The sequence below is a fragment of the Dendropsophus ebraccatus genome, chromosome 3, assembly GCF_027789765.1.
Source record: "Dendropsophus ebraccatus isolate aDenEbr1 chromosome 3, aDenEbr1.pat, whole genome shotgun sequence".
Classification (NCBI taxonomy): domain Eukaryota; kingdom Metazoa; phylum Chordata; class Amphibia; order Anura; family Hylidae; genus Dendropsophus; species Dendropsophus ebraccatus.
Window position 1 is genome coordinate 91,730,560 of NC_091456.1, and position 13,838 is coordinate 91,744,397.

A 13,838-nucleotide genomic window follows, 5' to 3' on the forward strand; every position below is an offset into this window, starting at 1 on the left:
GGTGACACACTGCAGACCGTCACCGACATAAATCGGGCTCTGTTGAAAGACCATGATCAGCTAACATTGTCCATGCCGGTTGATCGTTTCTTAGATGCTGTTGCACTAAACAATTATCACCCTGAATAGGCCAAGTAAAGCCAATAATCATTTAGTGTAATAAGTTCTATATTCAGATCAAAAACACTGGCACGTTGCCAGTATTTGCTTTAGTAAGTTGAAGTGTGTTTTTGTCTCAAGTCAGTAACTTAAAGTTCAGGGACTTTAGATTCTGTTATTTTAGAGGAAAGCAAATTTTATTTGTCTGCTTTTGTTGTTAAACAACTATATCTTATATCCCCATTTGTACCATGTGCTCCATGTTTGACAGTGCGGTTTAGTGTACAATCTTGTGCAATGTATAGAATCTTTAAACAGCCATTTGAGGGTGCATATTGTTGTGTGAGATGTGTGCACATTACTGGTTTGGAAGCCCAAATTCTGGATCTAAATGAGCAACTTTTAAAGTGACTCTGTACCCGCAATCTGACCCCTCCAAAACGCTTGTACCTTTGGATAGCTGCTTTTAATCCAAGATCTGTCCTGGGGTCCGTTCGGCAGGTGATGCAGTTATTGTCCTAAAAAACAAGTTTTAAACGTGCAGCCCCGTGCCCAACGGGAGTATCTGTGCCCTAGTTTTGCACCACCCCTCCCCACCCTCTTCATCATTAGGAATGCCACTGGAACATTTTCTCCTGTCGGAACACAGGAACACAGGTGCCTTAACGATCCAGCCCATGTTCAGTATTCACACAGCTGAGGAATAGAAGACAATCTACCTGGAGCATTTCTAATGATGAGGAGGGCGGGGAGGAGGGACAGAGAGGTTGTGCCAGCCTAATGCATACACAATCTAAGCCCTGGCTGTTGGGCACGGGGCTGCCAGTTTAAAAGTTGTTTTTTAGGGCAATAGCTGCATCACCTGCCAAACGAACCACAGGACAGATCTTGGATTAAAAGCAGCTATCCGAAGGTACAAGTGGTTTGGGGGGGGGGGGGTCAGATTGTGGGTACAGAGTCGCTTTAAGACTGAAAGCAGTGACCAAACTTAAAAGGAGTCTGCTTCTCACTGAGTAAGCACTCGCAGGGGCAGAGCTGGGAGAGGGTGATAGCATGGAGGTGAAGGGAGATAAGGCAGCGATTTGGGTAACAGTTAGAACACTGGATAGAGGGAAGAGTGCCAGGGAGACTAGTCTTGATTAGGCACACCCCAACAGGTTTGCCAAGTTGGCGTATAAGGGGGATGTTCGGGAATGGCACTGCCTCTGAAAGCTGAACAATGTATCACATACCCGGTGTTCAAGTTTGTCACATTGCGGATTGGGTTCACACATTGCTGGGAGGGGCTAGCGAAGACCCAGCGGTCATGGTGCACATTGGGACCAATGACAAAGGGAGAGGTAGGTGGAGGGTTCTTAAGAACAATTTCAGGGACTTAGGAAGGAAGCTTAAGACAAGAACCTCCAAGGTATTTGCTGAAATTTTACCTGTGCCACACCAGAGCGGCAGTGGGAGATTACAGAGGTAAATAAGTGGTTCAAGAGCAGGTGTAGGATAGAGGGGTTTGGGTTCATGGAGAACTAGGCCAACTTTTCTGTCAGTGACAGGCTGTACAGTAGGGATAGAAGCCTCACTAATAGGAGGAATTAGAACTGATCATGGTGGAATATGAATATGGTATAGGGGAGGTGAGCGAGACATGAATGGATGATGGCTATGGCTGAGGGGTTAATCTGCAGGGTTCTAGCCTGTTCAGAAATGACTGTACAAATAAGAAAGGGGGGATGGCTGTCTATATGCTAAATTCTACCCTAAAGGTAAAATCTGGCAAAATAATTTTTTTCAAAAGAAAAGATGTCAGAAAATTATATAAATTTGTAATTTACTTGTATTTAAAAATCTCAAGTCCTCCAGTACTTATCAGCTGCTAGTGCAGGAACCAACGGGGGGAATGCGACTTCTGGACCTACATTGGCCTTACCAATGTATTGTTTACTTACATAGGTATCCAACATGAAGAAAGTAGCACCTGCACTGGTGGTTATTTGTTCTTTGCTGGGATTTTTTGGATTTGCAATTTATCCAATTGCTATGGAACTAGCCGTTGAATGTTCATACCCAGTTGGTGAAGGCAGTTCAACAGGCTTGGCTTTTATATCTGGGTAAGTAAAAGTCATACTTGTATCCATGTACCGACATGTATAATTTTAACATTTTTTACAGGGAGCAGTATAAGCAGGTATTGCTGAACATTACTGTTACCACTTTTATAGTGTACTGTAGTTTTATCCTTTTTCATTCTCCTTTCTATCTGTCCTCTACAGATTTGCATTAAAGGTAGAGGACAAAGTGTGACTGTGGCATCAGAGAGCACAGGGTTTGTTTTTAGACTGTTACCATGAAGATGTAGACTAGCTGTAGAAATAAAAGAGTAGGATATTAGTTTATTAAAAATTGGTTGTGAAGGTAGAGCGATTACCACAACTAGGGAATAAGGGCAGGAGACTTCAGGTGATACCAGGGTTAAAACTAGATTGCAATATTCAGGATTCAAGTGAAAATCATAAGATTACAGTGGTCACTGTCATGTTCCCCTATACAGCTTACCATATTCCAGGTGCTAAGAGGGGGTGTTAACATGTTACTTTATTATATGGCTTGGACAGCTCTTTTTGTTGTGCTGAAAAGCCACACTTTACTATGGGCAATTTTATACTTTGCAGTTTTTAAATTTTTATTGTATAACTGTAAAACCATATTTAGAATAAGATGACCAACCGGTGACTATGGAGGTGTTATTAACTTTTCTGTATCAATTATTTGCGGAAATATGAAGCATTAAAAGGAGCTCTGTTTTAACACATACGTATGGTTTTTCTTTTCTCTTTTTTTACTGTCTAGCCAGGTCCAGGGAATAATATTTATGGTGTTGTTCCAGTCACTTACCAAGCCATACGTGGTTTCTCCACAATCCTCATGTGGCATGAATCAGACTGAAATATACGACTGGTCAAGTATGTAGCTTTAAGTTTCTTTAATATCCTAAAAAATATTACATAGTACACCTCTAGTTTTTATACACTTTCTTAACTGCACCTCTTACTATGATGAATAGTTTGTTGCACTGTGCCTAAATGGGAAAGTATCCAGAGAACTGAAATATTTTATATAAACTATGATATATATATAGTGGTACATTGGTTTAAGAGTACCTTGTATTGAGAACATTTTGCAGTTTTTTAAAATTGTGACTTGGTTTAAAAGCATTGCTTTGGTTAAGGAGCTCCCTGTACTGAGTGGGAGGGCGAGGGGCACGGTCTGCATAGCGGGGTCTAAAGCACTGTACTCTGACCCAGGAAGTCTCCCTCACCTTCCAAATCATAGCAGATCCACTTCAGGCTGGGGCTCACATCAGGGGACAGGACTGTGGGGGGTAATCTCTTCATAGCTGTAACCCCTCTCTCCCTGGACAGAGAGCGCTGCATGTATGTGCCCACATCTGCCCTGCTCATTCCTTCATGCTCCCTGCAGTCTCTGTCAGCCCTTGTGTTTCCCATCCTCTCCATTACTGTACAGTAACTTTTAATATCACATTCTGCTGTTTCTGAATGTTTGTTTCATTAGTTTTACATGCTATTCAGAATAAATAATGATTTTTGGGGTTGGAACCAATTGTCTGCATTTCAATGATTTCTTATGGGAAAATTTGCTTTGGTTTAAGAATGGATTTGAATTACAAGCACATTCCTGGAACGAATTATGCTCCTAATTCAAGGCACCACTGTGTGTGTGTGTGTGTGTGTGTGTGTGTGTGTGTGTGTGTGTGTGTGTGTATGTATATGTTTTTTTTGTACTGATTATAGCCAGATACTGAAACATCTTTTCTAGTCTCTTTCTATTTATGCCTTAGCTACTGCATTTTAACAGCATTGCCCTATTCACATGAATGGGAGAGGATTCTACGCATGCTGTGTCACATATTCAGTGGTTATTCAACTCAGAGCATCATCTATTCTGTATTCTCTATATATTGGTGCTACCTTTCCCTGTAATGCTGTCTGTAATTATAAAGTAGCGACTGTAAGAAAATAATCTGTACAGGATTGGAAGTCTCACCTTTGTTTCTTAAGTGAAGCCCTGCCCCCAATACTTTTGAACAGGACCTACAGCTTACATCACAATCCGCCTGTTATACACATCTTACATTTACCTTTTATTGGGAGATTTAGGGAGGAATAAGGTATGTTTACAACATGCTGCCTTGTGCTGAACAATGCCTCAGCAAGAGGAGCTGGTCCTGCAGATTTACTGACTGCAGAGCAATAGTTTGCTGTGTAAAGATTTGTTCTGCCACAGCTTTGTGTAGGAGTGCTGTGGGAAGGGGGTCGACAGGATAAGGGGGACTGTAATGGAGAAGGCACTGCATTCTGAGACTTGTAGTACTGAGTAACTGCTGAACCAAGGTATGAGAGGACATGGTAGGAGGGAGCATTACTTACTTTGTGATTTCAGAACTGGGGCAGGTGGGCAAGCACTGCTATATGCTTCTACAGCATTTTTTTTTTTACCTGACACTATCTCTGGTACTGTAATATGTGATTTCCATAGAACATTTACTTAATGTTATGCATTTGTTTTCTCCTTTTAAACAGTTGCTACTTTAGTAATGGCGGGAATTTGCAGCATTGGAGCCTGCATATTTATTATCTTTTTTCATACGGACTATAAAAGGTTAAAAGCAGAAGGAGTAGCTGAAAAAAGAAAACATGAAGATCAACCATAACCAGCAAGAGGTTTTATTTTTATAGACTGCTAAAAATGTGTGCAAACAGAGTGGTTGGTGGGGTCCTGGCATTTGACACTTTTGGGGACCTTGCTACTGAGTTTACTGGAAAGTCACATGATTGAGGCACCTTTTTATTACAATGAAAATAGTTTTCGGTATAAATGAAAGTAATGGCACATTTATCAAAACCGTCTAAAAGGATAACTGTCTTTGTTGCCTATAGCATCTATTTATGGTGCAGCTTTCACTTCACCTGCACAATTTAAGAAATGAAAGCTGAGCTCTGATTGGTTTCTGTGGGCAACAAAGAGATTTTCCTTTAGGCAGTTATGATGAATAAGATGTGATTGAACATTATTATTGTTTTTTTTTTTTTTTATTCAGATTTCAGTGGACACACTTTTTAATTACCCAAAGCGTATTAGGTAGTTTTGATTCCGATGCAGATGGGGTGGGGATATGTTTACATTTGGCAGATTTGTTGCATAAGTGTCTATGACTGTCTTATTAATCTGAATGAGGTTTATAAATATTATGTACCAAACCAACCTGAGTTTGTAGTTCCCAACATTATCATTTATTATGATACCAAGAGCTCTGAAACTGATATGATTTTGAGGCATATAGAACTTAAAGGGGCTGTACTCTTTTTAGTGTATTTATTTTTTATCTGTATAAATAATAAACAAAAGGTTGGGGAGATGCAGCTCACAATTTTTTTTTCTACAGTCCTATTTACAATAATTTTACATCTCTCACTCATAAGGCTTAGGTCTTGAGGACTAATTCTAATTTGTATAAATAACACTTTTATTAGTATACATTCCTTATATCATTGTAGTAACCCCCCCACCCCATCCCCAAAGAAAAAACTGCAGAATAGAATGGCATAATCCGCAGATTAGGTTGTATAAGGGATCATGGGCTAACAGGCCTCTATGGCATCAGACATGTCACGTGCCAAATATGCACACCATGTCTAACATTCTGTTCTCATCAGGGTTCCATGATATCCATGGTGGAATAGCCATAATAAAGGAGTTATTTGTATTTATATGTATGAAAATAACAGATGAGGAGATAATACTGATGAAATTCTGCTCCTTAATGTAATACTGTTCATAATCTTAGATATGTTATTAACGGAATACGGTCACATGACGTGTGTAGAGTGTCCCACAATCTGTGGGTTGTATTACATTTGTCTATTGGAAAGGCGTAAGGAAGTAATAGCCTCAGAATTTTTAATATGTTTTCCTATTCTTTACATGATAAAAAGATACAATGGAAAGTGAACAGCCCCTTTTAATAATTTTGTAATACTGTATGTATGCAAATATTTTTCAACATGTTTCTGTATTGTACATTGACTTTATTCTGTGGGTTATGCAGTTACGTTGATTTCCTACATATATTTTTATTATTTTCTAAACAATAAAATATTTTAATGAAAAAGATGGATTCATTTTTTGGGGGAAGGGACATTTTTATTTAACTTGTTGTTACAAAACTTTATTATCCCCCTATGCAATCATTTAATCACCTATAATTCTTTACATTGCTTTAGTATTATAAAGGATTATTGACTGTCAGTGTTGGACTGACCGGCAATCTATTAGGCCAGGCCTCTAGCACAACATAATAGGCCTATGACAGACCCGGATGCTTTTGTTAGGTACCTACCACAGGGTATTACATTGTTTCTTTTTTTTCCTCTGAAAAAAGAGCTAGGGCTTTTATTCAAGGTTTTCATTGGAGGTAGGTGTTCTTTTCAGAGAAACACTATGGGGGAGATTTATCAAACATGGTGTAAAGTGAAACTGGCTCAGTTGGCCCTAGCAACCAATCAGATTCCACCTTTCATTCCTCACAGACTCTTTGGAAAATGAAAGGTGGAATCTGATTGGTTGCTAGGGGCAACTGAGCCAGTTTCACTTTACACCATGTTTAATCTCCCCCATATATGCCTGTACACTGTAGTCACCCTCAATGTCCTAGTTAACTACCATTCTATATGTCCCACTGTTAAGATCCTATATAGGGATGAGCAAATGGACAGTGCCAGCAAAGCGTTTTGCTAGGCTTGGCCTTTGGCTTGTCAGTCTGCTGCCTTTAAACGGTGTTCCACTTCACTCTGGGTTCCTGGAAGAGATGGATCCAGTCCTGGAAAACTACTTCTCCCAGTTTCCCAGGATTAGATCCAGCTTTTCTAGGCACCTGGAGAGGAGCAGCACAAAGTTCAAAGGCAGCCGACTGGCAAGCCAACGTCTGAGCCTAGCAAAGTGCTTCTCTTTTGCTAGTACTGTAAATTCAAAAGGGGTGGGACTAATCTACAAACGGCACTGAGGATAAAGGTAAGAGACATACCTTCATCCTCAGCACCCCGTGTACAATAGGAACAAATCAGCAGGTTAGATTTATCTAACCTGCTGATAGTTTCCCTTTTAGAGGTTTGTACAAAGCAGCAAAAAGCACATAAAAGACTTCTTTATGCCTGAGTTTGTTGACTAATTAGAGAAAATTTGTGATGAACTGAAATGGTGATTTAATCTGCCGCTCTTTTCCTAGGCAGATGTAACTGTCAAGATGTTACATTTTTCTAAACTATTTTACCCTCTCCAGACAAATCCAATGTGTGGAGATGCCCTCAGCTGAAAGGGAAACTATTAGCAGGTCATCTCCTATGCTAATGAGGTGTTTTTTAATTTAATTTCTTGTGTCCTACCAGAGATCTTTTAATACAGTAGCTAATCTATCTACGACATAGCCATGGCATACATGTATGGCATATTGTGCTAAAAAAACAGTTAATAACATTACTGTTATGGTTTGCAATGTATTTTTTTTTTTTTACTAATGAAAACCAGATATTAACCTCTCCATGACCGAGGTCATTAGCAATAGAAATTAGCAAACCTCGTAAGTTTTTTCCACTTTTTATTCACGCTGTCACCATGCGGGAAAATATTGTTACATTTTAATAGATCGGATAATTCCGCACGCTATGATATGTAAATATGTTTCACAGAACTGCCTCTCTCAACCCAGCCAGTACTGTAGTATCAGCCAGGTGAACATCACTTAAAACTTAATTGGAGTGCAGGCCCATTTGGGTGTGCCCGCACTCCAATTAGCCATAGAACACAATGTAAAGTACAGCCAGGAGCCCTACCTTACATTGTGTGCACAGTCTATTTTGTGCAGCCGCTGTTCACTGAAGAGGAATGGAGGGTATGGGCAATGGTTAAAATATTATTAAAAACCTGGAAATGAATCGAAAAAAAAATAAGTATGGAGGGTTTTTGTGATTTTATACCAGTTTGGGCTAATAAGAAGTTCCCCAAAATTAAAAAGCTTGGAGTAATAACATCTGTGAGAGAGGGTTTCCGACAGTAACAGATGTTTTTCTGAAAACAATAAATATCTATAGTACCAGCTATTTTAAGAAACTCTGTAATAGGTTTTATTTACCAAAAGAGTTTCCTTCTGTACCCCCCCCCCCCCCCCCAAAGGGGAAGCTGAATTCCTGTGTCCATTATGTGGCTATGGAGAAGGGAAGGGCTGAGAGAAGCAAGTGAGCACTGAGCAGTCCTGCACAGCACAACACCCTGCAATCTTCTCTCAGCAGTTCCTAGATAAGCACTGACCTTTCTGATCCCTGAACCCAGCGTTTTAGGTGCCCAGATATAGTCTACAAACAGCTGACCTTCATGTCACCTCTTCCTGCTCACTCATCTCCCTCAGCCCCTCTGAGGGATATAATTGACACAGCAGAACCCGTCTTCACTGGCTTCTCTGTAATGAAGACCGATTTGCCTGATAATGCACAGATAAGAAGTGAGGGGGGAGGCTGGCAAATTGCTTTCTGAGTACAGAAGGAGGCTTTTTTGCCTAATAAAACCTTTTATAGAGTTTATTAAAATTGCTTATACTACTGATTTCTAGAATTAAAAAAAATGACAGTTATTCTTTAACCTCTTAGGGACCCATGACGTACCGATACGTCATGGATGACTGTCACTTAAGGACCCATGACGTACCGGTACGTGGGTCCTTTAAGAGGGCGCCACGGACCGGCCGTATGCGATCGCGAGAGATGGCCTGCTGAAATGCACTGCAGGCCATCTCTCCCTGTCGGCATGGGGGGTTGTTAACCCCCCCCCCCCCAATGCCGACAATCGCTGCTATTGGCTGATCAGTTCAGATCAGCCAATAGCGGCAATACAGCACCGACCGCCATTACTGTTAAAAGTAATGGTGGCCACGGTGCCACGTCCCGATCAAAGTCCCCAAAAGTAATAAATACCTGCTCTGGACCCGTCAGCTAGGTAGCTGAGGGGTCCAGAGCAGGTATTCGGCCATACTCACCGGATCCCGGGGTCCCGATCGGTGTCTTCCGGGTTCCGTGACATCATCTTCTTCTGTTCGGGATTTCGGCCTTTTTCGTTGGCCCCTCGGATGTCCTCGACTTTTTTTCGGCGCTCTGCTGCCCTCTAGCGGCTGATAAGTGTAATAAATGTAGTAAATGGTTTTGTTTTTTTTCAATTTTTTTTTTTTTTTTTTTTATTTTCCGCACCCTTACGCCGCTAAGTGTTGATCTGCATCGCACGTAAGTGCGCTGCTAATCAGCAACTCCTCCTTTTTGGCGTAGGGTGTTTTTTTCTATATCCTACTGCCACGGTCTGCTGATAAGTGCGGCATTTATCAGCAACACCATTTTTGGCGTAGTTTTTTTTTTTTATACTTAATGTAAAAAAAAACGTAAAAAACACTGCATTACACTACACTACATTGAATAAAGTTTTACACTACACCACTACATACCCCATATACCAATCCACATATAAAAGTGGCCCCCAGGGCGTTTTCGGTGGCGGACGCATGCGCTATTATTGCCTCCGACACCGAAACAGCCAGTGGGGATGAATGGGCGGATCCTTTTTTTCCTCCATTCATCCTCATCCTCATCATCCAATGACGTGTCTGGGGGGTAGCGTAGCGTATGCTGCACCCCAGACACGTCTTTTCCGCCAGTACCATCTCAGAACGAGATCATGGTATGGCATGAAATTCTACAAACTCTGAGAGTACCTCAGGGTACACTTACAGATTTAGGGTACGTGCACACTGCGGAATGGCGAAGGATAACCCTTCGTGCATTCCGCAGCTGGCACCCACCGGCGGACTGATGCGGGCAGGTGCGTGCCTCTCCCCGCCAATGTCATAGTTTCCATTCTATGCACTAGCGGATTCCATCGTCCATCCAAAGAATGAACACGTTGGACGGAGAGCGGAATCCGCCCGTGCATAGAATGGAGTCTATGACACGGACGGAGACGCGCGCCCGCATCAGTCTGCCGGTGGGTGCCAGCTGCGGAATGCACAAAGGGTTATCCTTCTCCATTCCGCAGTGTGCACGTACCCTAAGGCTGTGTTCACACTACGTATATTTTAGTCAGTATTGCAACCAAAACCAGGAGTGGATTAAAAACACAGAAAGGATCTGTTCACACAATGTTGAAATTGAGTGGATGGCCGCCATTTAATGGCAAATATTTGCTGTTATTTTAGAACAACGGCTGTTATATTGAAATAATTGCAGTTATTTACTGTTATATGGCGGCCATCCACTCAATTTCAACATTGTGTGAACAGATCCTTTCTGTGTTTATAATCCACTCCTGGTTTTGGTTGCAATACTGACTGAAATATACTGACTGAAATATACGTAGTGTGAACGCAGCCTTAAGAGTGTATGAAGGAAGGGACACCCGACTCAGCCCCCACAATGCCCCCCCCCCCCATCCTCGGAGTTAGTGGGAAGATCGTTCGGGAACTGATCTTCCCACTGCTGGATAAAGGTTACCACCTGTACGGGGATAACTTTTATACCAGCACCCCCTCTTCCGGTCCTTCGCTGCCCGAGCTACTGTAGCTTGCGGCACGATCCGAAAATATCAGAAGCAGTAATAGAGCCCTAATATTTAGCAGCCATGGAGCGGACCCAGCGCCTCTGGATATGAAGGACCCCGGATCGCACCAGGGAAACATTTTCCAGGTGACGTCCCCCACACTGGAAAACAGGAGACCCCAGAAGAAGTGCAGAGTGTGGCGTAACAGGGGGATCAGGAAGGACACCATTTTCCAGTGTGACACCTGTCCTGATCACCCCGGCCTCTGCATATTGGATCGCTTCAAGGCGTACCACACGTCACTGGGGTTCCACATTTTCTAAATTATGTCCCTTATTCCTATTTCAGGGGTCATGTTGATCTGGGGATTATTCTGATTGCCATTATGGAGTCTGGAAGGAATTTTTTCCCAGTGATGAGGCTACTGTCGTCTGCCTCACGAGAGTTTTTTGCCTTCCTCTGGATCAACACAGGTTAAATTTGATGGACACCTGTCATTTTCAACCTTATAAACTAATAATTGGCCTAATACCCCCCAAATAAATTAAAATGGTCCCTTTTCCCCAACTAAATAGGTATGGCCGCCATTCCCATTAGAGGATGCCATGATGCAATTACAAAGCCTCTGTGCGGCCAGGACAGTAGAAACCCCCCACAAGTGACCCCATTCTGGAAACTACACCCCATAAGGAATCTAACAAGGGGGGCAGCGGGGATATGGCCCCCTGGTGACGGCCAAGGTGTGGGGAAAAAGAAGCCAGGCTTTATCATATGCTGTGCGTTTATGCCCAGTTACAGGAGTATTAGTCTCAAATAAAAATCACTATTGCGATACAAATCTTGTGGTTCCCCAGATTGATAATTTTGGGGGAGACCTCTAATATAAAACCCCCCGGAGCTAAGATCAAGGTTATTCTATGTCTTTATATGCAAGATTAATAATAATTCGAGATTGGATTTCCCCTCCCCTAATGTTACAAGTGTTGTAAAATGGGAAGAATACAGTAAGATATATGAGAAAGTTTATAAAAGAAAAGTAGGTTGTTGTTTTTTTTTTCCCTCCCTCTCAGTGGTGGTCGGGGGGGGGGGGGAAATTAAAGGAACGATTGGTATATAAGTAATAACTATTGTATTATATGCATGTATTTTAATGTTTTGTATAAAGAAAAACTTTTATTTTTTTAAAAAGAGTAATATGTTGGACCTCTTGACTTTTACAACCACAGCAACTAATCTTCATACTGTTTGTTAAAATTGCTTTGCTGAAATTTATAAAGCCAGTATAAAGCCCCTAGTGGTATGGTGTATTGATCCCCTGAAAGTGTTCTGCCACCTCTAAGCAGCTGCAAAAATGATGTTTTTTGGTTTTGGTTTGGTTTGGTTTCAGAGGACCCAGAATGTACCATTCTCCACCTTTACCAGTTTAAACTATTGACCCCTGGTTCCACTTCAGTCAGTGATTTCTTGAGCAGAATAATGAATAATTATTCTTTCTAGATTTTCTTAGTAAATACACTAAAAACTGCTGAATGACTATCCTTTTGAAATTAAGCTTATATGTACCCTGTAAATGCACAATTAAACAGGAACAAGCCAGGATGTAACACACATTTTATATTATTTTTGCAGCAAAATACTTAAAATTTGTCATTTAACTGGAATTAAACAAAGTACTATAGATATTTATAGATAGAATTTTTTTTTCCAACAAAACAGCATTTATCACAGAAATTTATATAGATCTGATATCCTCATATACACTCAATACAGGACTAAAATCAGTGCAAATTAAAACAAGAAAACATATACATAGATATAAACTGTCTTTCCCCAAAAAATACAGTCTTTATGTTTTAGTCCTACTAGAGCTAAATGCTTTTAAATAAAAAACTTTACATTTAAGAAATGGATCACCAACAAAGTGGAAAGCAAAAGAGACAAGATAGAAACATAACAACAAGAGAAGTAGATCTTCAAGCTTAAACCACAAGTAAACGTGTAATGTGCACTTCGAGCACACGCAAAAAGGGAAAGAAAAATAAAAGCATAAGTCATCCACATAAAATGGCACAGTGGGTAAGGACAAAATAATAATACAGAAAGTATGCCAGCTTATACAGCAGTCAGTGTTAGTCATAAAACATGACAATATTGCTTTAAGTGTATCAATGAGCAGCCACCAATGCAACACCATAAACCGAAAAATATATAGGTTATGTTTGAGGTGAAAAAAAAAAAAAAAGAAAGAAAAGATTAAGTTTGTTGTCACCAACACAGAAAACTGGAGTGTTTACAGTGGTGTGTGTCTGATGTCACAATGTTTCCAGCTGAAAGACAAACTAAAAGTGCAACAATACCCACGAACCACTGAAGCTAAAGCCGGCTATGTAATAAAGGAACCAATAAAAATCTTTGTAAGCCTGGAGATAGATCATAAACAGGAATGATAATGGGGGCAATCATTTCTCAGAACTTCCCATCAGACATTAAAAACAACAATGTCATTCCCTGTATGAAAATATATAGTGTCCCTGTAAGCTGCTTATTGCCCTTAAATTTCTGAAAGTTCATTTTATAGTCAATCAGTCATCACTTTCATGCTCCCTGGACTAGGACCCCACCTGCCTTCATAGGTATTTCCCCTATACTCATAAAGGTAAAGATCTATTCATTTGAACTGGAGAGCCAGGAAGAAACCACCACCCAAATGATCTGCTTTTCAGGCACCATGAAATGCATGACAGGTTTGCTTTAAGACTGTATTCAATTGTGATTTCCCTATCACACAGTAAACTGCAGTTGGTAGAACAGTGCTCTTTGTACTTTGGTAGTTTTTCTCCTGTGGGTAAATCCTCTATTTCTAGACAATGTGAAAGTGTGTCATCTTCCAGATCTCCTGTCCTCAGTTTGGGTGAGATTTTGCATATCGGTTCCATTAAAGTGAATGGAGCTGAACTGTAATACCACACACAACCTGAGAACAAGTGTGGTGCTGTTTTTTAAAGAAAGTAGCTGTTTCTTTTTTTTTTCTAATCCTAAATAACCCCCTTTTGTACTTACTAGCTGAATACATGGTAAGTGGCTCTGGATAATGGCAATAA

The 13,838-nt window shown here is 40.8% G+C and overlaps 1 protein-coding gene across 1 annotated transcript in view; it reads left to right on the top strand.

The window, feature by feature from the left end:
* The window catches only part of SLC49A3 (solute carrier family 49 member 3), a 41,929-nt gene extending 35,649 nt beyond the window's left edge, over positions 1 to 6,280 (top strand). The window contains exons 8-10 of the mRNA XM_069962206.1: positions 2,044 to 2,201; positions 2,941 to 3,053; positions 4,692 to 6,280. Of these exons, the coding sequence (XP_069818307.1) occupies positions 2,044 to 2,201; positions 2,941 to 3,053; positions 4,692 to 4,822 (402 nt within the window). The 3' untranslated portion in view covers positions 4,823 to 6,280. The remainder of the gene's footprint in view (positions 1 to 2,043; positions 2,202 to 2,940; positions 3,054 to 4,691) is intronic.
* Positions 6,281 to 13,838: the final 7,558 nt, after the last annotated feature.